This window comes from Gallinula chloropus (genome assembly GCF_964237585.1).
Source record: "Gallinula chloropus genome assembly, chromosome: 3".
NCBI lineage: Eukaryota > Metazoa > Chordata > Aves > Gruiformes > Rallidae > Gallinula > Gallinula chloropus.
The window spans coordinates 101,413,758-101,437,879 of NC_140087.1; the positions used below are offsets into that span (position 1 = coordinate 101,413,758).

A 24,122-nucleotide genomic window follows, 5' to 3' on the forward strand; every position below is an offset into this window, starting at 1 on the left:
TGCGCCAGCATGGGGTCACAAGTCCTGACAGCAAACTTGCTCCAGTGTAGGCTTCCTATGGGGTCACAGGCTCCTTGAGGTACCTCCACCTGCTTCAGTGTTGGGCCCTTCATGGGCTGTAGGTGGACAGCCTGCCTCACCATGGTCTTCTCCAAGGGCTGCAGAAGAATCTCTGCTGAGATGCCTAGAGCACTTCCTCCCTGTCCTACACTGACGTTGGTTTCTCTAGTTTCTCACATATTCCTCTCTGTAGCTGCTACAGCTACTGCTTTTTTTCTTTCTCTTGTCTCCTAACTCCCTTACTGCACAGGCAGTACCATCACCATTGCTGATGGGCTCGGCCTTGGCCAGTGGCAGGTCGGTCTGGGAACTGGATCGTATTGGCTCAATCTGACATGGGGGAAGCTTCTAGCAGCTTCACACAGAAGCCATCCCTGTAGGTACTGCCCCCTCACACACCTTTCCAAAATCTTGCCATGCAAACCCAAAACAGTGCATCAGTGCATAAGTATAGTCACTATATTTTAAAAAGGAAAAAAGAGAGTGAAATAATTTTTTTCTTTTTTTTGGGGGGGGAGGGGAGGGGAGAGAACTGAACAGATGAAATCAGATTTCAAGATGGGGAGTATAAAATCCACTGAGGAGGCAGGCACTCTGCAGCAGGCTTGGGGAAGACGTATTTCCATATATAGATTCATCCCAATGATCACTTGCTTTGCAAGAATAGCTGCTTCAACACAAGCACTTGAATGTTAGCTTTGTGGTCTGGCTAGAGTTAATTTTCTTCATAACAGCTCCTGTGGTGCAATGTTTCTTGGATTTGTGCTGAAAACAGTGTTGATAACACAGGGATGTTTTTGTTGTTGACTCGGGAAGTATCGCTCCACGATCAAGGCTTTTCCTGCTTCTCACACCATCCCACCAGCAAGTAGGCTGGCACAGCTGACCCCAACTGACCAAAGGGATATTCCATACCATATGATGTCATGCTCAGCTTATAAAGCTGGGGGAAGAAGGAGGAAATGGGAGACAGTCAGAGTGATGGTGTTTGTCTTCCCAAGTCAGTGTTAGACATGATGGACCCCTGCTCTCCTGGAGATGGCTGAATACATGCCTGCCCATGGGAAGTGGGGAATTAATTCCTTGCTTTCCTTTGCATGTGCACATACCTTTTGTTACCTACTAAACTGAATTATCTCGACCCACAAGTTGTCACAATTCCACCTTTCTCATTCTCTTTCCTATCCCACCCTGGGGGAAAATGTGCAAGCAGCTGTGTGGGGGTTAGGGTTAAACCATGACATTTAGTAATGTCTGAACTAGAGTGCATTAAAATGCTGCAGGGTTACTAGCAATACTCAGGCAAAAGATCCAGGAGAAACCTTTAGGATAGCTTGCTTTAGAGTCAGAGATCTGCAAAGGACAGTTACCTTTGTCTTATACAGCTTATTTCTGCATATTTTCTCTAGCTGCCCTTTGAGGAGATTGGATTTTGTCTTTCTAGCTGTAGACTATCTTGGTGAGGGAACCTTATGAAAAGAAAATACACAGTCTTTTGTTGGTGTTTGTCTTGCAGGGAATGGTAGTCTTATAGCTTGCAAACTACATTGTGCTTACTTGATGGGAACATTACTGGCAGCTTGTCACAGTTTTGGATTGGTCTTTCTTCATGCCATTGAACGTTGGGCAACAGTCGAAAAACTAAAATTAGGGTTTCATAAGTGAAGTTTACTGTACAAGTATGTTTTCAGGCTTGCTCCTTGTCCTAGGCTTTTCACAAGGTCACTGATTAGCCAAGAGATTGGGCACAAGGAGAGTAAGTGATCATGTATAAACTAGAAAGACATCCAAAAAAGTCCAAGACGTTCCCCTAATATTTAGTCATTTACATGACAATGAAGTGTATCACCAAGGTACATGTGGAGATAGCTTGTCTGTCAAGGATGGGTGGCTCAAGGTTTTCTCAGATTGATGGTGGTGACTTCTTTCAGTTTTGGAATGATTTATTGAAGGGAGTTATGTGACAGTATGTTCTTCTGTGAAGCTGCAGTAGGAGACGTTTTTCTTATTTCTGCCAAAAGAAAAGGACTTGCATTGTTATATTTTAAGAATCTGCACTAGGTTGCTTGTATAGTGTCCATACACTATATATTCAATTTAAAATTGTAGTTTATGTAATATGTTTTTCTGCAAATCTTTCTTTTCCCTCCTCCCCATCCCACAATATTTGCTTGACCATGTGGAATTCGTGAAACCAGGGATCTTGTTTTGCAATAGATAAAAAGATTCTTAATATTACTTTATATTTTTTATAATATGTAATCTCAGGTGATTAAAATACACATGCACCCTTATAAAGATGGTAGATTTGTGAGGATTAGATTATTTGCATATATTTCTTTTCTTTATCAAATGATGCTTACATTTGAGTAGCTAGTAGCAGATTGCCAGTGTCGTCAGAAAGGGGCCCATAAGAGGAAGAGGCGTATAAGAATACTGCTAATTCTGTAGAAATAATTGGGTTACCATGTGTTTCTGCTGCTGTCTACTTCTAGTTTCTCGATGTGATTTAATAGTTGCAGCTTACTGATTTTAATGAGTGATTCAATTGTAGGGCCTCTGTGCCAGAAGAGACCTGCATTTTGAGCAGTCTTGTTTAGGAAAGTACTTGGCTTGAAAGGATTTTTTTTAAATAATGTGTGTTTAGTCTGTAAATGTACTGTATTAATTTATTGCTGAAATGTAGTGAAATAGGAGACTTCATGTATAACCTTGCTAGTGAACTCTGTGGTTTTAAAGCTGCTTTTCTGACTTGAGCTTAGGACTTCAATACAGTATTTTCAGCTTACCTATTAGAGGTAGGGACTACTGAAGACAGGCTTGTGTGGAATATGAGGGAAAATATCTTGCATTAATTAGTTGATTTTCATTTTTTTTAAGTCTTTAAAATATTTCTAAAACACTGCATTTCTTCATTTAAAAAAGCTTTCTTACCCCACAGTGTTTATAGGGAAAGTACTGAAACGACTCTATGCTGAAACATCATCATCTTCTCTTGTGCACACTTCAAGTAGAGAAGAGGAAGTAGTTCTCAGAAATCTGGGCTCAAAATCCAAAGAAAAGATTTTGGATACTGTTCAGACTTCGTCAGCAGAAGCTAGCACATCGACTGATACATCCTGCAAATCACATCAAGGTGAGACTGCATAGTCCTTTTTCTGATAATATGTTTTTAAGTATAGTTATTTTACTCAAGAACAGTATTGTATCTACTTGTTTCATCTATTGAAACCAACAGAAAAATTTGAGTGCAAACACCAGTGGTACTTAATATCTAGAACATTTGAGGTCAGCGCTTAGGTCTGTGGAAGCCAAGAAATCATCTTGGCACGCATGTGTGAATGCAGCATTTAGCAGTAGCTAATAGAGCTTACACTGAAGTTTCCTAACTGTCTTCAGTGTAATATCTGTTGAACAGTGAGAAAATGACACATGCTGGCACAACTCTGTGTGGCTATTAGATATACATCCAAAGATTGGTGGGAATACATGACCCAGCAATTCCTCCTGCACTCACGTTGCAAGCCCCATGGGGAGCATAAACCCAGCAGAAGGCAGGAAGGCAGGTTACAGTTTAGGTGCTGTGTTTGTGCCTTGCTAAAGAGCATTATTTTGTGTGTGTTAATGCAATGATGTGTCACATGAATATTTTGACAGGTAAGTAAAAGTTCTTTTTCAAATGGATAGTAAAATGTGGGTGCTTTGCCAAAAGATGGAGTTGTACAATGAGGTAGCTGTGATATCACTTGTGGGTGAAAGGCTCTGTGCCTAAGTATAGAAGCGTGAATTGCTGCGTGTTGTAGCTCACAGAAAACCAAATTTTACCATAAATTAACGAGGTTGTTAAACTGACCTGAAATAAAAAAGGCATGTTTCCCAAGAACATAAAGAGCTTTCTCTATTGAAGGTGCTGCTCAGCTAGACCTGTTACTCACAAACAATGAAGAACTGGTCATGGATGTGGTCAAGGGCAGGAGACTGAGTGAGAAGAATGAGTAGCAGGGATCGAACGTTGGTGTTACAGAAGAACAGATGTTTTTATAGTTTGGGGACAAGTTTTTTGTTCCTTCAAAATCTACTGAAAATTAATTTGTTGTCAATAAGAAATTGAAGATTTCTTTAAAAAGAAGCTGACTTAAATTCTAAACATTTTCTAGCATTAAGCAACAGCTCTTACTCTAAAACTGATCACAATCTTCCACTTGGCTTTAACAGTTATTTTCAAATTGTGAAAAATACCATTTCTGATAGCACAGGCAAACCTCCTCTAGATTGTTACTTTCATTGGAATGCAGTTTGTAGCATTGCTTTAAATGTCTGAATCTTGAAGCATAAGAGGGTCTTATGTCCATAAATTAAAAGATTGTTCTTTTACTGCATTTATATGCCTCTTGAGGTCAAGTTGAAGTTAGATATTTAAGTATATAGAAGAACAGGTCCAATGTTAATGACTGGTTCTCATTTAATTTTGGAAAACAAATAATTTCGTATCAAAAGGGGTTGTGCCATAAAGCTCCCCACATAGTAGTGGAGATAAAGCTTACAGTAAGACCCAGAATAAATGGAAGTTGAAGGAGAATCCTGAAGGACATTGTCCTTTGACTGCAGTGTGATCTTCTTCGTGGTATTTGCATTTTCTTCAGGAATGTGGTAGTTCTTTTAGGGATGGAGAAAACATGTGGAGATGCTGTCTTTCTTCTGAAGCCCAAAGGAGGGCTTAAAAAGATAGGGTTTTTTAAATTAAAACCCCCAAAACCTGTGCTGTACCTAAAATTTCCATTCAGTGGCATAATAAGATGTACTTTCCCCTTGGATTCTATTTGTCCTAAACGAGAATTTTTTCCCTCCATTCCAGCAAAATACTCTGTAAGAAAATGTACGTGATCACAATAGGGCCTTCCCGCTCCCCAGGACAATTAGATAAGACTTCCTAAACATTTTTCCCCTTGAGGAGCCTGATTCTTTCATTGCAAGTGCTGTAGTTCTTAATTCCAGAAGATGTAAGAAAAGAGGGTTTCTTCCCTCAACATAAAGAGAGTCTAGATAAATGGTTGAAGGTAATAAAGCTGGTTCAGTTACACATACATGCAATAAACCTGAGCTCTCTTGGCAGGGAAAATATTAAAGAGAGCAAATGGAAAACTGAAAGCTCCTACAAATAAGAGGTCTTAATTTCGTTTTCCCTAAGCTTGCAAATATGCTTCCAAGTGCAGTATTATAAATGCTTTAAAACTTGCTGTACTGCAAAACAAGAACAGTCTGGCAAAAAAATGAGAAGGCCTTTGTAAGTACGAATTACTCACTGGGATATGGTCTTTGATTAAACTTTGTTCTGATGATTGGTTTTGTTTGTTTCTGACCCTTGTCAGGGCAGATTCTACTTGCAACAAGGATTACTTTCATGGGGAATGTTTCTCTTCATGTCTGCAGTTCTGTGATTTCTTTTCTTTTGTTGATACTTTAATGTCTTCAGCATACATTCAACATAGACATAGATGCTTCTGACTAGAGACTTGCTAATTTCAGGATTGGCATTTTTCATGATCTCCTTAGTCTCAGATGTTTATCTGAATGTCTTAAGATGTTTAGCATCTTCCTTACAAAAACTAAAATTGAGTTGCTGAAGAAGGATAGATGTTGCTTGCATACAATTATAGTATTCATTTTTTCTGAATAAAGCGTGTTGTTTAGCCTTTGGGTTTTGTTTTCCCTGATTCTGAAAAAGGAGATTGAAATGTAGAGAGCCTAGGCAGAATCTCAGATCTTGTGTAGTCAACCCAGTTCACTTTTTTTGTCTCCGTTTATTTACATAAGAGGTAATGAAGCTATTACTCCTGAGTTTCAGATTCTTACAAAAAGAAATCCATAACATGTTATATAGACATTCATGGGTTTACTTAATGAATATGGAGTAAGTGACATTGTCAGCTGTGAAATATCCCAGCATTGTTGTCCTGTGTAAGGAATTCCTGTCAAAATTCAGTACAGCTGTGTAATTGTGTTCTCCTTCCTCTTTCCATTGAGGCTGTTAATACTGACAGTACACTGCACTTCAGTCATCCTTGGGATGCCCAGACTGTCCTTACTCATCCTAATCCTGTCTTTCTGCAGCCATTCTGTTACACAAAACTAAAGTTTGTGACCCGAGTGCCTAGAGACAAAACTTGTCTAAAAAAATAAAAACACATGAACAGTCCTGCCTTTTAGTTGATTGAATTACAAAGTGCATATGCTTGAGAAATTAAACTCTTTCAGTTCCCACTGTGGTAAACAGCTTTAGAGACTGGTTAAACAATTAAGCTTGGTTTAGTTAATTACTCTGAAAAGCTGTCTTTTCTGAATCAGCTAAAGAGTGATGGAGACTATTATACAACGAAGTGTTGCCACACTATAATGATCTCCTCTCAGTTTTAAGAATTCTCTCATTCCATGCTGCGTTACAGTGGCCTTACACTGTGAAAATGGGACAGATCAATCCAAAAGCAAGTGTCTGACTGAAGACCCCAACCTCTGCTGGCTGTGGTAGAAGAGGTGCCCAACCAGATTAACAAGTTGGCAACTGTGCTTGGGGCAAATGTAGAGATCTGGGGTTTGGGGAAAGGTAGGGCTGGGGGGGACACCAACCAAAAAAACCAAAACATAAACATAAAACCCTGTCTTTTCAGACTGAGTGGGCTGCTTGTAATGTGTCTGTAACTTCCATTGTGACAAAACCAAAGCCTTGTAGTTCAGTCTCCAGTTCGCCTGGCAGTGCTCATTGGCTTGTGGTTTTCTTCTGCTGCTGGTTGGCAGATTCCTTCATTTTCCAGTGTTCTTATGTGTATATACATTTCAGTCTTTCTTTCTTCTCTTCCTCATCTTAGTTTCAAACAGCTTAGCTGTCATAGAGAAATCTGCTGGCCCCTGTGACAACTGAAAGCAATTTAACAAGTAGCTCATCTAATAACATGTAGCGGTCGGCTAATTGGAGTAGAAAATGCCAGCTTTAGCTCTAAGTGTAAACAAGCTCTAAACCTAAATGTAGCCAGCTGCAGGAAAACTAATTATCTTGAGAAAGGAAACAGAAAAGACTTGTGTAAGAACTTGGTAAAAATGGACTTTTCAGCTAGAGAAGGACTGATAGATAGTCCTGAGGTGAATCTAATTGTAGTACAGTAATTATTTGTGTTAGCATTCTCACTGTCCACCTTGTCTCCCTGTTTGAAATTATTTTTAATGCATTGATGACAAAATGGGTTGTGTGAGATGTTTCTCCTGCTCCTGTGTATGCTGGCAAGTTTATTACTTTAAGCTGGCATTGTAAAAATTGTAGTTATTCAGAGTCAAGATTTCATGTTTTCTGCTGTTACTTCCTACTTACTTACTACTTGTCTTTCCTACCAACTGTACCCTCTAACCATTATTTGGAAAGTGGAAATGTGAACTTGATACTGAACTCAGTTCAGGGCAAATGATTTTCCATAACTTTTTGTGCTTCTGTGATTTGTGTTATTTTTGTACACAGAGGGACACAAAATCTTATTGATGACTTCTAATTATGGAATAAAAAAAGTGTTTGGGGAGGAGGGGGGAAGTTTAAGAGCTTAAACTTTGCTTACTTTTATTCTGATAAGCACATCTGTGTTTTTCTTGATCTAGTTTCAGGTAAGTCCCAGTAATGACATAATAATCACTCAATCAGTGAGGGCAATTAACTAATTGCACGTTCGATGTGGTCTTTTAGTTTCAGTGTTGTTGCATTTATTTAAGAAAAACCCACACTATATTGATTGGCAGGGATGTATTTGGCTTTTGAAAAGTATGTTGTACAAATAAGGCCTGCAACACTAGAAGAAGTAACTGCTGAGTACTAACCTAACACTGATAGCTTCCTTTCCTGTTCGTGCAGCTAGAATTCTTAGACATCTAATCAAAATATTGCCTGCAATTATATCCCAGGATATAAGAGACACTGACACTGTTAAGTTAAATAACACTTAGCTGTGCAGTTTGTTTCATCATTACTTCAGACATTCAACTTTTAGAAAACAAAAACATAGCTTGTGCCACTTTTAAGATTACCTAGCTTGTAATTTTTCAAACTGCCATCTGCCTGTAGTCGGATTCTGCTCTGGAGCAAGTACTGCTGCTTGGCTTCCTGGATCGAGGCTTTTTCCCTACTGCACTCTCGCTCTTTATCCTGCTTTGTTTTCATTGCTTTTCCCAAGGGAATAGATGCTGTAGCAGTTTGTAAGTAAAAATTCTTTATCAGACTATGAGAATAATAAGAAAAAGGATTTCTACTTCTATTCTGGTTTTAGTCTGCCCTTTCTAATGTAATGAAACTGAGGCTGACTTACAACGTTAAGTCCTGTCTCCATTAGAATAGGCTATAATACAGCCAGTCTAAGTGTCTAAAAAAAAAATTAATCTAAAAGTTAGTGTACATGTGGGCCTTGTAAAAATGATAGATCTTCATTTCCTTCAGAAGCTTTTTATTTCCATCAAGCTGAAGGAAATGCAATGATGAGGAAGTACTTCTGAGGATTTTTGTCTTTATTGCTGCAGTCCTCTGAGCAGCAAACCCTTTCCCTCTTCCCTGCAAACTTTACTGATGTAATAATGTCTGTAAATTCTGAGTGTGACCCTGTTACTTTCAATGATAACTTCTGAAATTATTCCAGTGGAAATATTAGCAGAAAACAGAATGGTTTAAAAATGTGGTTTAAACTGAACTTAGAAGGTGATGTCATTTTTATTAGCCACCAAAAAAAAAGCTTGCAAGGAAGGAAAGCAATGCCTTGGTTTTAGGTTGGTTTGGTTTTTTTTTTTTTTTTTGTAGGTTACTTTTCCTTTTGATGCTGTGAAAAGCCGAATTCAGAACTCAGTAGCCTTAGTGACTGTTAAACAGGTATTCTTTACAGCAGTGCTGGGCACACAGGGGATTGCTCCTCCAAATGTATGCACCATAAAGGGTCAGTTACACAGCTTTTATACAGGACACATGCGTATTCATAATATATGCATCATCATAGGGTTTCCAAGAAATGGCTAGTTTTTCTGTCATGAGGATGCATTATCACCTGCTCCAGCATGCACGTTGTGGTGGGCCTCAAAGACCTTTGATGGCCGCTTACTTCATTTACTCTACATTACATGTCCTTCTGGTGAGCTTTAGCTTTTGTTTTGCTAACAAAGCCACGAAGCTGGTTCTGAAGAACAAGAGGGCACCTCAAGTCTGCGTAGTCCCTTCTTGGAGATAAGTTGTTTCTCCTGAGCTATAACAATGTGCACAGTGCTAACATTGTAAGTCCTTTAGGCAGAGCTTTGCACATCCTTTACATAGTTTGTTGCTGACCAACTAGTATTTGTCATGCTCCCTGCTTCACTTTATATAGATATATAATGACCTGTGGCATAATATTGAAATGGGGGCAGGGGGCAGCCAGCTTTGTGTTAGTTTTTAGGTCATCTTGCACCTGATTCAGCTCTTGAAAAATATGATTCCTGTTCTAAATGCAAGTGAGAATGTAAGGCCTGGCACTCAATGGAAGAGTGTTTGTTTTATACTGAAGAAGCTGCAACCTACATTGAAATAAATGCACAGCCATAAAAAGTGTAAGTGATCCAAATGTGCTTGTGGAAAGAAGCTACTAGCCCTTAGAGTGACAGAAGTCATAAGGTGCTGTGGCAGACTGCTATTGTATGGGAAAGGCCACGCTAGGCCTGCGGAGTAGATAATGAGACAGCTTTGAGAAACAAAACTGGGCAGATAAATGCCACAAGAAAGCCCCAACTTGTTCCAAAACGCTCAAGACGGGGGCTTTGATTGCCCTTAATTGCAAATAAACCCCAACAGCAGCCTTACAGAGTTGAAGATCTCAGCACTGCTGGGCAACACTACTGTAGTTATCTGCTGCTTGGTTGGATGATGAATCTGAATAAGGAAGTGTTAATATAACTTGTAACTTGTGTTTGACCTTTTAGTTCAGTAGATTTTAATAAAATTGAACAACTTAAATGAAATCCAAAGTAGTTGGATTTTCCAAAATAGACAGCTTTTCCAAAGTGCAGAGGCCTTAACAAAAAGGTAACTAAACAATATTTGTAGAGGTATTTGAGACATTTAACACAAGGTGAGTGTGTGGATTATCATTATTTTATACCATTATTCTTCCATTCTCCCTGCCTTGTAATCATACTCAAGCTTGAACAGGAAGGCTGAAATGTAGCTTGTCAAATACTAAGTGGACCCTTCTTCCAAAAAAAGTATTGCAGTGTGCTTTAGCTGAAAAAGGTTGGGAATCCATCCCTCCAAACTCCTGGGTACCACTGAATATGGTTTCACTGGAAATCTCATCGTTACCTTAGTGTGTTGAAAAGGACAAAGTTTACAGCTGGCCATCAGGTACCCTTTTCCATTCTGTTCAGTTTGCATGCTCTCCCCAGGGGACAGAGCTGAGAGAGGAGCTGCCATCACAGTTGGTTACAGATTCTTTGTCTAGGTTCTGCCTAGCGAGACCTTGTGTTTGTGTGAGCTCCTAAGAAACATGGTGGTCATGAGGACCAGGTGCATTCAGACATAAACTAATCTTATTTTCCTCACATGTGGAAAAGGTGGGATAAAGAGAAGCTACTTGCACTCATCCATCTTGTTCGCTTTCTGTTAGTGGGGATAACTGGTCATTACAGGCCAGAGGCTACAAATAGAAAAAGGAATCTTCATTCAAGAATAAATCTTGAATAAATCTTGAGTTTTGGTTATCTAATCAAGTGTACTGAGTCACGAAGTCCTAAAAAGCATTTATTGGGAAAGACTGTCATAGATACTGACTTTGTAGTTGTTTCCATTATTTGAGAGGAGGGAGCAACCTCTGTAACCTAGGCTTGCTCTCTTTAATGAAGTGAAGCACTTCCACGGATATGTCAGGAGGGAGGCTGGAATGAACTGGCTTGAGTGACAGCATGCTACCAGGCACAAATAGTATGTACCTGAAGAATCTGTTGTTATTTGGCTAGGCTTTTACAAAATAATACCCATGTCTGCGGTGAAAACATGCTGTTTCTTGAACATCAAAGGATAGTGAACTTTTTTCTGTTTAAAGACAGCCAAATAAAGTAGCAGAAATTAAGGTCAATCCAAAAAAATTCAGTACTGCTCTCTACACTACTGTGTAGTGGCCCATAGTATTGCCAAAGAGTGTTGGAATGAAATGAGCATATCGTACTACCTCCCGACGATGTTCCTCAACAGTTTGCTGCTTGAGGATTTTCAGAGCAGAGAACAACATGTATCCGTTTAATTATCTGTTTGGGGGGGGGTTCATTGCATTTATGTTTTCAATTGATGTAACTGCAACTTGGAATAGAATTATATGCTTAAGTTTTACCTGGCAACTAGGGAAACTTACTTTAAACAGAATAGCAGACATCTTCATAATTTTAAAGCTTAATACTTTTTTAGTATTCTGTTACAGGTACTGTATGTAGCCAATAAAATAGTGACAACAGTAAATAATGTCACATGAGATGAGTAGATGTCCAAAAAACATTCAGTAGACTCTTTAATTGAGAAAGAGATGAAGAATCAATGGAAAGAGTATCTTGAGCCAAAACCTGGTTTGCATGACACTCCTTGATTATCTCAATAAATTAGAGATAATGAGGGGGACATGTGTTGGATCCTAGTATTTTCACATGAGAGAAAATTTTCTATTAGTTAAATTAATAAGACTTTTGTCACTAGAGGTGTTAAAACAATCTAATGGAAATAGACTGTAATAGTAGACTATATTATTAATTCTCCAAAAGGGAGCTCCATAACTTTGAGAGGCATGTTCCAACTTTCAGTAGTGAATTCGTACAGAAATAATCCATCAACTGCTCCATTCACCCAGCAAAGTAGCACATGTCCATTCCTGTGTGATGGTTGTCATTTGAGTAAAACAAATGACTGGCACTTTGCTAGGTTACTTAGTATCATCGTCACCTTTTCTCTCTATCCAGTGTGATTTATCTGAAGAGAATTCTGTTGAAGGCTGAGGTCAAGCAGCAGGAATTATGCAGCAGTCTGAGGAAAAGGATTGTACTTTCTGATTGCACAGAAGATTACTTGAGCTAAAGAGTGCTTTCCACAAAGGCAGAAGTCTACCATTTATTTTGACTTGAGACTTGAAAATAATCCTGTGCAAGTCAACCTGTGAGGAAAGGATGGTTGTACACAATGTAATGTCTCATGTCCCTGAAGTTCATACCTCACCATGACAGACTAGAGTAACTATAGCTTCATGTTCAGGAACCCAGATATCATCTGAACAAAGGTGTGTATACATTGTGGTATTTGGGAGGTGCTTAGGGTCACCAGGTTTGTGTTAATGTTCATACTGATGAAGGACAATTTGATGTCTTCTCATTGATCAACTGGAAAAGTATCTCTCTCAGTACCACAGCTCAGGAGGACCCTCAAGGTCCACATTCTGTGGTTAAGTCACTGATACCACCTTTATTGCACTTTAATTTATGAAGGTTCTTTGGAGGAGACAAAGTATGTTGCCCAGGATTTGCTTATGCACAGTCTTCAAAGGCGCTTGTCTTGCTAGTCAGTGAAGGGGAAAACAGTAATGCATCTACGTTCTGCAGAGAGAAAGAGGAGTCAAATATGCACAACAGGGATTGTCAGAGCTTTCAGGGTGTAAACTCAATCTTGCTTATATAATAATGAGGAATAGGTAAAACATAGTTATATTCTAGATTGCATAATAAGTAAAAACGTATTGTAATGCAAACTTGAAATGAGACAACAGAACTTCGAGACTTATTTTCTCATTTGTACTGTAACACCACATGGTAAGTGCTTACTAAGTGTATTGACTTTTGTAGAAGGTACAGCACGGAACTAATTGGACCTTGGGTTTGATCCAGCACAAATTGTTCTCTCCTGTGCCTTTCTGTGAAGACCTCTTTACGGAGATGAAATCTCCTCTTCCATTAGCAACCTGATCTAGTAAGGATGTCCTTGCTTACTGCAAGGGGGGTTGGACAAAATGACCTTTAAAGGAGAAGTGATAGATGGGTCTTTCCAAGGGATAACTTTGTGGAAAAGTCCACAGTCTTGGTCAAATTGGTCTAACTTGAGAGTTGTTTGGGGAAGGCTGTAAGAGGTTCTAGTTGACTTCTGGACTTGGGTATTGTATTTACCACCAAGTTGGTGCAGGTGTCTCTGGGGAAACATGTTTAAGAAAAGAGAAAATGCTCTTGAAAGCAAAGGGGATGAAGAAGAGGAACAATCGACAATGGGAACACCAGGGTCAGAGGAGGAGCTCTGTGTTTGAGCAAGTGTCTCCTGAAGGACTGCAGCTCATGGAGAACTTCAGATGATGGAGGGGAAGAGCAAGAAGGAAGGACCAGCAGAAAGAAACCATTATATACTGACTGTAGATGGCCACCACCATCTCACATTGCTTGTTGGCTCACTTGATGGACTGACTGTAACCTGCAGTGATATTAAGTGGGGAGGAGAGAAGTTTGTAGTGAATATGAGTTGGGGAGGAAAGGTGGTTTTCCTAAGTACTTTAATGTTTGCTGCATTTTATTTTGCTTTTGTTTCCCAATTCCCAAGTCAGTAAATAAATATTTCAAGTAATTGACAATAAATTAAGTTAGTTTTCTCAAGCTGAGTTTAGTTTGTCCACAGCAGCACTTGGTTAAGTCATCTCTCTGTTTGTGATTCATGAGCATTCTCACTCCTGTTCCCGCTTTTTCCCTGCCCTTGCCCTATTGAGGACACAGCAAGTGAGTAGTGAGTGAGTATCTGGGGAAGAGAGCAGTGTTGGCTGCTAGCCAGGGCCAACCCACCACAGGAACCAGAGTGATTAAGTCTCTGCCCAGGGTTTTATCACTCAAAAAAATGCGAATGTGTGGTCTGGCTCTGTCCATATTGAGGTATGTTCAGGGCATCTGGAATCCATACTTGTATTCTGTACCACCATTCAGAGAGGCAGGGGGAAATTCAAAGAAACTGAAAAATAGCCTTAAAATATACTGTGACTACCTGAGATGATGGCAAACTGGGCAGCTACTGGAATTCTACATGACTAAGAAAAGATGGAAGCTTTACCCTCAGCTCCTTAAAAGGTCTAAGACTTGTTTGTAGTAGCATAGCAAAAGATAATAAGTAGCCAAGCTGCTGACATACTTGCAGATGTAACCTTGGTAACAGTGTAGTTTAGATGCATTTCCCTACTCTGTGCACAAGGTTGATTTACATGCAAAGGAGCTTCTCATGTGGGGAATGTTGTGGAGAAGAACATGAATATGAGACAACTTGATTCAAAATATTTATTCTGTGCTATTATTTTGCCTTTAAGAGTAATGCTTGTTCTTTTTTCTGGTTTTGTAAACATCCTTTAGATGCTTCTTTCTATTTTTTTTTTCCATAAGACAAAAAAACTTCAGAAATGGGATTCATGGCTTTGAACTAGTAGAAGAGAGTTCTTGAGCATCAACAGTATCTGATTATTTTTGTTAGTGGAAAAAAAAAACCCCTTTTTGTCATGTTTTTTTTAATCTTAGCCATTTGCTTTGCACCAGTGTTTATGACTCTCTGAGATTATAACCAATCCATCTCTTAGCCTAAGGACTCTATGTCTCCAAGCTGGAAAAATCCAGACGTAATGTTTTGAGACTGGAAGGTTTGCTGATAGACTGAGATCATACAGTTGTGTGTGTGGTTGGGATTTTTTTAATGATACGTTAACAGTTTGGCTTGGTGTACTTGCACAGGATTTGCATATCTAATGCATGGCTTATGTTTTTTAACCTACTTAGATGCATATGGGGTGAATAAATGTGTAATTTGGGGACTTCTGTTTAAATAGGTCAACTTAAAAATGATGGGTTGAGTCATCACTCATTTACATAGTAAAAATTGTTACTGTTCTTATTTGTAGGATAGGTGTTACAGATAGTCCTCTAAATTCTGTCATGTCTAACAGTTTTGACCTGAGAAGTTAGTATCCAAATATATCTACTCCTTTTATGATTAAAAGGTTTGAGTTAGTCAAAACTGCTACAAAGGTTTAATGTTTTCATGGTCATGTTTGGTTTACAAGATCTAAATGTAAAAGGAAAAAGAGGAAACTTGAAATGGATCAGAAGAGTAACTCAAACATTTATACATTTAAAACTGTCACTAATTAGCACTTCATCATTAATCAATTGGACAAGTGTGTGGGGGGGGAATAAATGCAGGTACTGCCAGTTCAGTGACTTGGCATTCACCTTCCTAGAAAGGATCTGCTGATGAATTACTCCAACTTTTCAGTGCATCTTTTTTGTTCCAAAGCACATAATTGTTCTTTATCTTTCTGTATTATTTATTTCCCTTTATCATCCATTAAAGTAAGTATTGGCAGTATTATTTTGAAATTTTCTGTGTTTTTCAAGAAAAAAAATATACTCTCAAAATTTCTTACGTTCTGGTAATGGTGATGAAAACAACTGTGATACATATTTTCAAAAGTGCCTCGAATGTCCAGAAATGTACTTTATCATAGACAAACAGACCAGTCAGTGTCACCTCTTTGCCTGGTAGGATCATGGAGCAGATCCTCCCAGAGACTACGCCCAGGCACATGGAGGTGATTGTTGACAGCCAACACGGCTTCATTAACAGTTAATTGTGCCTGACAAATCTGGTGACCATTCATGATGGAGTGACAGAGATGGTGGAAAAGGGAAGGATGACAGACATCATCGTCCTGGACTTGTGCAAAGCCTTCAACACTGTACAGCACAAAATCCTTGTCTCTAAATTGGAGAGACATGGATTCAACAGATGGACCACTCAGTGGATAAGGAACTGGCTGGATGGTCAAGCCCAAAAAGTTGTGGTCAATGGCTCAATGCCCATGTGGAGGTTTGTGGCAAGTGGTGCTCCTCAGGAGTCAGTACTGGGACTGGCTCTAGTCAATATCTTTGTCAGTGACATGGACAGTGGGATCAAGTGAAGCCTCAGCAAGTTTACTGACACCACCAAGCTGTGTGGTGAGGTTGACAAGTTGAAGGGAAGGGATGCCATCCAGAGGGAGCTTGACAGGCTGGAAAGATGGGCCTATGCAAACTGCATGAAGTTCAGCAAGGTGGAGTGCAAGGTCCTGCATGTGGGTCACCACAATCCCAAGCATAACTACAAGCTGAGCAGAGAATGGATTGAGAGCAGCTCTGAGGAGAAGGACTTGGGGGTGCTCATTGATGACAAGTTCAACATGAGACACTGGTGTGCACTAGCAGCTCAGAAGGCCAACTGTGTCCTGGGCTGCATCGAGAACAGTGTGGCCAGCAGGTCGAGGGAAGTGATTCTGCCCCTCTCCTCTGCTCTCTTGAGATCCCACCTGGAATACTGCATTCAGCTATGGGGTCCCCAGTACAGGAAAGACATGAAGCGGTTGGATGAGCGGTTAGATGTTAGGAAGAAATTCTTTACTATGAGGGTGGTGAGGCAGTGGCACAGGTTGCCCAGAGAGTTTGTGGAAGCCCCATCCCTGGAGGTATTTAAGTTGAGGTCAGATGGGGCTCTAGGCAGCCTGGTCTACTGAAGGGTGTCCCTGCCCATGGCAGGGGAGGGTGTTGGATCTAGGTGATTTTTGAGGTCACTTCCAATCCAAAACATTGTATAAGATGATGCATGTCTAGCATATCTAAGATGATCAGCCACGCTGAGTTCTTTGAATCGCATTATCTGAGAAATTTTAGTGTATAGTTAAATTACATGTTAGAAATATAGATCCCTAACAGGAGTTATTTCTGTCAGAAACACAACTACAATTTAAATACGTCAGTATTACTCCAACCATGGCTGTAGCTTGGTAGCAGACTCGCATCTTTGGGGATTTTCTAGCAAGTGTGTGATGTGAGGAGGTTAACTGTGTCTACCTGACAAAAATGGTTTTATTTTATATTATTTGAACAGTTCTCTGTGTTTAAAAGGGGCACACTGCTCCCAAGAAGGGAGGGCTAGTGCTGTGTCTGTGCTGGCTTATGGAGCTGGCTGAGTGTAGAACACCACACTGAACCATCTAAAATCACATTGCAGCATCTGGGGACACTCTGAACATCCTGGCCTTCTGGAAAGGCTTTTGTCTTCCTGGGATTGAACACTACTGAGCAAAAATTACAGTCTGCTACTGGGGCTGGATTTGTGTAACTGCAGCAGAGATGCTTATACAGTTACTTCTCATTTAGTGAACAAATGAAGTTTGTAGTGCCACTCTTGCATGTACTTGTAAATACTTTGTAAGGAGGAAAGAAATCCTACAAAAACAGTTGACTTGTCATTGCAGATAACTCCCTCTACAATGAAATGGTTGGAAAGCTGGTCCTTGGTAGTCATCTTGCCCTAGAAAGGAGCAGAGAAAGCAGGAGGAGATGACCCTTCTTGAGTAAGGCTGCTGAGCCTTTGTCAAGCGTTGTTTTCAAACTCCCTTTGTGCCTATAACACCAGCACAGGCTAGGTTTAGAATCACAGAATTGTAGGGGTTGGAAGGGACCTCGAGAGATCATCGGGTCCAGCCCCCCTGCCAAAGCAGCTCCCTAGCTCATATCACTCAGATAGGCGTCCAGACGGGTCTTGAATATCTCCAGAGAAGGAGACTCCACCACCTCCCTGGGCAGCCTGTCCCAGGGCTCTGTCACCCTCACTGTGAAAAAGTTCTTCCACATGTTGGTGCAGAACTTCCTGTGCTCCAACTTGCAGCCATTGCCCCTTGTCCTGTCTCCACAGAGCACTGAAAAGGGGCTGGCTAATTCCCCCTGCATTCCATGCTTAAGATATTTATAAACATTAATAAGGTGTCCCCCCTCAGTCTTCTTTTCTCCAGGCTGAACAGCCCCAGCTTACTCAGCCTTTCCTCATAGGGGAGATGTTCCAGACCCTTAATCATCTTCATAGCCCTTCTCTGGACTCTCTCAAGGAGGTCCCTGTCTTTTTTATACCAGGGAGCCCAGAACTGGACACAATACTCCAGGTGGGGCCTGACCAGGGCAGAGTAGAGGGGGAGGATCACGTCCTTTGACCTGCTGGCCACACTTCTCCGGATGCACCCCAGGATCCCTTTGGCTCTCTTAGCCACCAGGGCACACTGCTGGCTCATGGCCAACCTGTCATCAACCAGGACCCCCAGGTCCTTCTCCACTGAGCTCTTCTCCAGCAGGTCATCCCCCAGCCTGTACTGATACAAACAGTTATTCCTCCCCAGATGCAAGACTTTACACCTGCTTTTGTTGAATTTCATCTGGTTTCTCCCTGCCCAGCTCTCCAGCCTGTCCAGGTCTCTCTGGATGGCAGCGCAGTGTTCCTGCGTGTCAGCCGCTCCTCCCAGCTTTGTATCATCGGCGTACTTGCTGAGGGTGGATGCTATTCCCTCATCAAGGTTGTCAATGAAGATATTAAACAGGACTGGACCCAACACTGAGCCCTGGGGAACACCACTAGTCACAGGTCTCCAGTCAGATTCTGCTCCACTTATCACCACGCTCTGAGGTCAGTCCGACAGCCAATTCTCAACCTACCTCACTGTCTACTCATCTATCCTGTGCTCTCTCAGCTTTGCTATCAGGATGTCATGGGAGACAGTATTGAAAGCCTTGCTGAAGTCAAGGTAGATGACATCCACTGGTCTCCCTCCATCCAGCCAGCCGGTGATGAGATCATAGAAGATTGGTGGTCTGCAGATGGACAAACCACAGTTCTGTGATTCTTTTGCTTCTGTCACCTCATAATGAGCTTTTATCTCTCAGTCCATTTTTTATGAATCAGCATTTCTTAAGAAACAGCGTATGCTCATGTGGAACTGGGAAAGATGTGTAGTGTGTCTCTTTAAAAATCAGCCCCTTCTGAAGTTAGGGCAGAGGAGTTGTCCTACAGAGGGAAAACAAAGTGGTTTTGGTGGAAAGAACTAACCTGTGGAGTGTTTGTTTATTTGTAGCTGCTACAGCATTCAGTGCAGATTTACTGGTTGCAGGATCATTTCAGCATTCCACACCCTCACTTTCTCTTGTTTCCATTTCCTCTATAAGGATTATTGAGAACGCTCTACTGTCATCACTGTAGTTGGAAAAAGTTTGAGAAAATCTATATTGAGATCAATAGCCAGATGCTTTTTTTTTTCTGTTTTGTAGGTAGTGATAATACAATTCCATCTCCAATGAGAATGTACACAGTGGCTCTTCCTCCGGATGGTTACGTTGCAGTTACGCCAGATGCTGTTAACGCTTCATTTTCTGAGGACTCAGACAGCAGTGCTGACTTAACAGGTGAGTCTGTCTAGCTGTTACTATGAAGAATGTTTCTCAAGAGAAACCTCTTAGCAACTCTTTCCAAGTAGATCCAAACTGCAACAATTAAGTATTTAAACTGTTGCTGCCAGTGGGTGTCACTGTTTTGCAACATAAGCAAAATGAGGATGTACGTCCCTGTGGGTTCACTTCCGTTGTCAGACCAGGTTCAGCATTTGGTGACAGCCATACAGTGCCACTGGGCTTACTGGTTGCATAAAGTATGACTGGAGGTAAAGTCTCCAGCTTCTTCCCTTCAAGTGCCACGGGTACAATTCATATTATGCCTGCTTATACAGTCATTATTTTCAAGAGTAAGTGTTAGATAAAACTAGTTTAATCAGTCTTTGTCCTGATGTTCTGAGGAATTGGGCAAAGACTTAATGACTTTTCAAATTTACTTCCTCTAATGAGAATAGATGTTCACCTGATTGAAGTTGATGGGGATGGGGGGGAGATACCAAGCATTGAGGGGCTTTCTGATGAGAAACTGTGACCAGGTAACTTCAGAACCAGTATTTAGTGTTGTCAAAGGATACAAAGGAAGAAGCACAGGGTCTGTAAAGAAGTTGGCTCTAGGTTGACCTTAGTTAAAAACATGGTCTTCTGAGTAGCATTACTAGAATTAAATTACTTCTGTCTGTCTTGGAAAGAAAGCCTGAGCTTAGATAAGACAAACTTGTTTGGTTTTTTCAATTGCTATGTTCCTCTGGATGTATTTTGGTCCAGAACTGTGTATCTCTCTCACTTGTTGCTAGGGGCAGTCTGCAGCAAAGAAAATATCCAGGTGAGCCTGCTGAAGTAAAACAGTTGATAAGTGGCACTTATTAAACCGCTATATTCATTTCAGCCTGGAGACTGCTTAAGTGTAAGGAAAACCTGAGAGAAATCCTGCAGATACGGAAAGGCAAATGCTCCTTGCCTTTGGAAACAGTACCCACAGGGGGGAATTTTTGGTTTGGAAATTGGGTCTGCACTCTATTCTGAGCTCCATTAAGAATCTGAATATGAATGAAACCACCATCAGGGTGGCCTGAGAGACTGAAGCAAAGTACAGCATGACTGGTGGCAGATCAAGAGTGTTCTTTCTTGGTATGAAATGGTGTAAAGGATTTTTTTTTTTTTCTTTGATAAAGCTACTGCTTCTCCAGAATTACATAATGGTAGATTTTGGTACTGCTGACATTATGTATAGCAAGGTGTTCTAACACACAGCTTCAAGGTTGGGCTTTTCTCTTTGTTATGTTAGATTACATTCATGTTCAGAACCCAGGGTCTTTTTTCCTACTCTTGAATTTGTTTAGTTATGTGGTTCTCTTTGGATAGTTCGTTTGGTTTCTGTTTCCCAGCATGTTGGATTCAAGGTGCTTGTTCTGGCTGTGAAGTAGTCTTTCTCTCACTTTCTTGCTGTATAATCTCTGTTTGTTCTTTGTTGTGGTCTCCTTTCATATGTTAGAGGGACGGTCCCCTTTGCTGTATCTGGCCAGTAAGACTAAATGAAGTCTCATAATACTTTGTAGGTAGAGACACTTATAGCATTTGCTTTTATACAGGGACTAAAGTGATTTTGAAATAAAACATTAGAATGCAGGCCCCTGAGCACTACTGCAGCTGAGATACAGCCTTGTTAAGGTATCAGCCCATAATTTCTGTGGCAGATTTACTCAGCTTCTGTTTAAAATCTATGAATAAATCAGTATGTAGTACATAATAGGTGTTGATGTATTGCATAGCAGTAAAGTAGAACAGAATGTAGGATTGCACTATACTGTCCCTTTTTAGAGGCATAACAAGTTGTTGGGGTTTTGCAGTGGATAGATTATTGAACAGTGCCTTTACTTGCTCACTTCTTAGATTTAATCTTTTCCTCTAGTATTTCAAAACAAACATACTCAACCACAGTAGTAATAAGTAGTGTCCTGGTGTTGCTTAGTGACAATATTGGCTGTTTGGATGGTGATATCTTTTAGCTGATCCCAGTCTTGGTGTTCAGGAAGAGAAGGTTTTAGACTAGAGCCCCTTTTTAAACAGTTAACAAATGCATCTGGAATTTTGAGAGGTTTATTTTTGGATTGGTTGTTACTTGACTTTACAGTTTACCGTGGAATCAAGAAAAAATAAGTTTGAAGTGGTCTTTGGGGGGTTTTAATCTATGTTCTCTTTGCAAGGTAGGTTTGACTGTAAATATCACTCTTGCCAAGAATTTGCCTAATTTGTTCTTAAACCTCCTTGTAGAGAGATTTTTCTTATATGCCCTTTTCCATTTGCTCTAGCATTTCACAACCTTTAATGCTAAATCTTTCTTGTTGCAGTTTAAGGCCCTTATTATTTGTTCCATCTAATTATGGATTGCAGAATTAGAGCTCTGTGCTAATCCTGCAAGGTTGGGGGATATGGTTAAATTTACTCACGTGTATGTCCTGTAGTATTTAAACATATACATAAAATCTGTTGCAGGATGAAGGTTGTGATTTCAGGCAGAGCTCATAAAATGCAAAAGGAACAGTTTGTAGACAATCATGCCATGGGTTATGTAGTTTACTGGCCTAGATTCAGTTGTGTATCCCTCACTTAGCTGTTTTTTTGAAAAGATAAAGGAAAGCTCCAATGTGAGCATTTGGCTCTGAAGGAAAGAGGGAGCGTGCGTGTGTGTGTGTATGTATGAACCTCTTCTATATGTGAGACAAATCTCTGGTTTTGAGAAATGCCTCAGGTGTTCCCAAAGAACCAGCTCGGTAAGGTGGAAGTGCACACCTGGTGTTTGCATTGGTTTAGCACTATCTATAGAATCTGTTTAAGGGCAACAGGCTATCTTCTGCTGTGTTTCCTTTAACAAAAAGAAAGAGGAGCATGTTGTATGTGTGCTGGGTAACACAAGGCTGCCTTGCTAGGCTTTTCTAGCCTTTAGACCTGGAGGCAAAGGAAGCAGATTCTGTGAAAACTCAAACAAACAGAAACCTGACTCAAACAACAAAATGGTTTTCCATCAAACCTGTCTCCTGAAAATAATCAGACCGTATTTTGGTATTAAATTTTTTAGTTTGTAAGTTAGTTACATATTGGTTTGATTTAGTATGTCTTTTCAATAAATAAGAAAACCAAATTCATGTCTATCTGAATTAATATAAAAGGATTATTAGGAGGAATAGATATGCCATGGCTGATATTTCATTTGTGTTAAATTAATCTGTGGAGTAATGAAATATTAAGTGACTTGAATATTAATCTAGGCATCAGCTGTTTTTAAGAAGTTATTTAAAAGTTTAATTACAAATATTAATTAAAATAACTTCTTGCCAGTTCTAAAATATGTTTGGGTTTGTCCATTATTTTTCTTCTTTAAACTTGTAGTTGTGATTGATACTGTCAGAATGAAATGAATCTTGCCCAGACTAGCTTCTGAACAAGGGGGGGGAACCACAGAGCAGATCTGTGGGAATATTTTTGTGTGTCTTTCTCCATCTGTCTCTACATGTTATTTTTAGTACTTCAAATTATTTGAATACTTCTATCTGTTGTGTCAAATTATGGTCAGTTATGCCCTGAACATGATCAGTCACCTTGTGATGCATGCACTGATGAGTAATGGCATCAGGATGAAACTTTTGTGAAGCATCTTGGCTTCCCTGTGTAATTCTTTTATGTGTTTCCTAGAGGTGGGGAGGCTAAAGCTGCTCCTTCAGGTTTGCTTTCTTCATGTAAGCAGGTCATTGAACCTGTAGTAATGAGAAGAAAAATCTAAGACTGCCGTGCCTTTCAAGAAAATAATGAAAATTAAATGTATCTAACTTTCTTAGAATAATCAGGTGTATAACTCCTAAAAAACTCACTTGACTCTTACAAAGGAATTAAGTCACTGGACTGGCGTGATCCTGTCAGCCTTTTGTTTACTAAATTGAGTAACAGGAATTAGACAGTCAGGGGAGGAAATAATGTGGAGAACTTACTTTGTTTTTCACATGATTTTTGTATTGACTTTGGTGTATGTTAGTGCATTGCTAACTTTCTTTTAGCAGTAGACCTTATACTTTTGACAATGGCATTAAAAATGTGTAATGCTCAAGCTACAGATAACATCTACCAAATTCTGGTCACAAACTCAGTATCCTCAGAGCTTAAAGCTCTCAAATCAGAAATAATAATTATCTATTTATTGAGAAATATTTTCAGGAGTTGTCACTTGGGAGCTATGTTTAAAAGGAGGTTACATGTGAAAGGAGAATCCAGGAAACTTGAATTGTGTTCCTTAACTTGCTAGGCAGCGGTAGCTTAGTTTTGATTTGTAGTTTCCTAAAATGAAGTTAAATTGCGTAGTTCTTTCTTCTTATTTTAAGACAGGTGAAACAATAGGAAATACTGTATTTTATATTAAAATACGAATGCTATAAATGTAACCTTCTAAAGATAAATGGTTTGATTTTATTTCCCCAGCAGTGTTTCTTTCTGGATACTCTAAGCCATGATAATAGAATATAAGATATAAAATTATTTTATTTGTGCACAAAACACTGTGTTGGATTGTAATTTCTCTCTGAAGTGCTTTCATATTAAATCCATATTTTTATGTAGCGTCCCAAAGTGGTATTTGGTGTTTCTTAGACTCGTGGCAGAGCAAATTCCTGACCCAGAGACTGTGCAAAATAAAAAGGAGTTCAGGAGTATGCAATAGCTGAGGGCACCTGGAAGAATAAAGAAAATTCAAAGCAAAGTGCTCTTAGGGTGTTTTTTGATTTTAATTTTATGACCCGTTG

General features: G+C 39.9%; 1 protein-coding gene across 1 annotated transcript in view; it reads left to right on the top strand.

The window, feature by feature from the left end:
• Positions 1–24,122, top strand: part of ERICH1 (glutamate rich 1) — a gene marked incomplete at its 3' end in the record, with an annotated part of 150,922 nt that overhangs the window by 12,999 nt on the left and 113,801 nt on the right. Inside the window, exons 2-3 of the mRNA XM_084261167.1 lie at positions 3,002–3,196; positions 19,216–19,350. Of these exons, the coding sequence (XP_084117293.1) occupies positions 3,002–3,196; positions 19,216–19,350 (330 nt within the window). The remainder of the gene's footprint in view (positions 1–3,001; positions 3,197–19,215; positions 19,351–24,122) is intronic.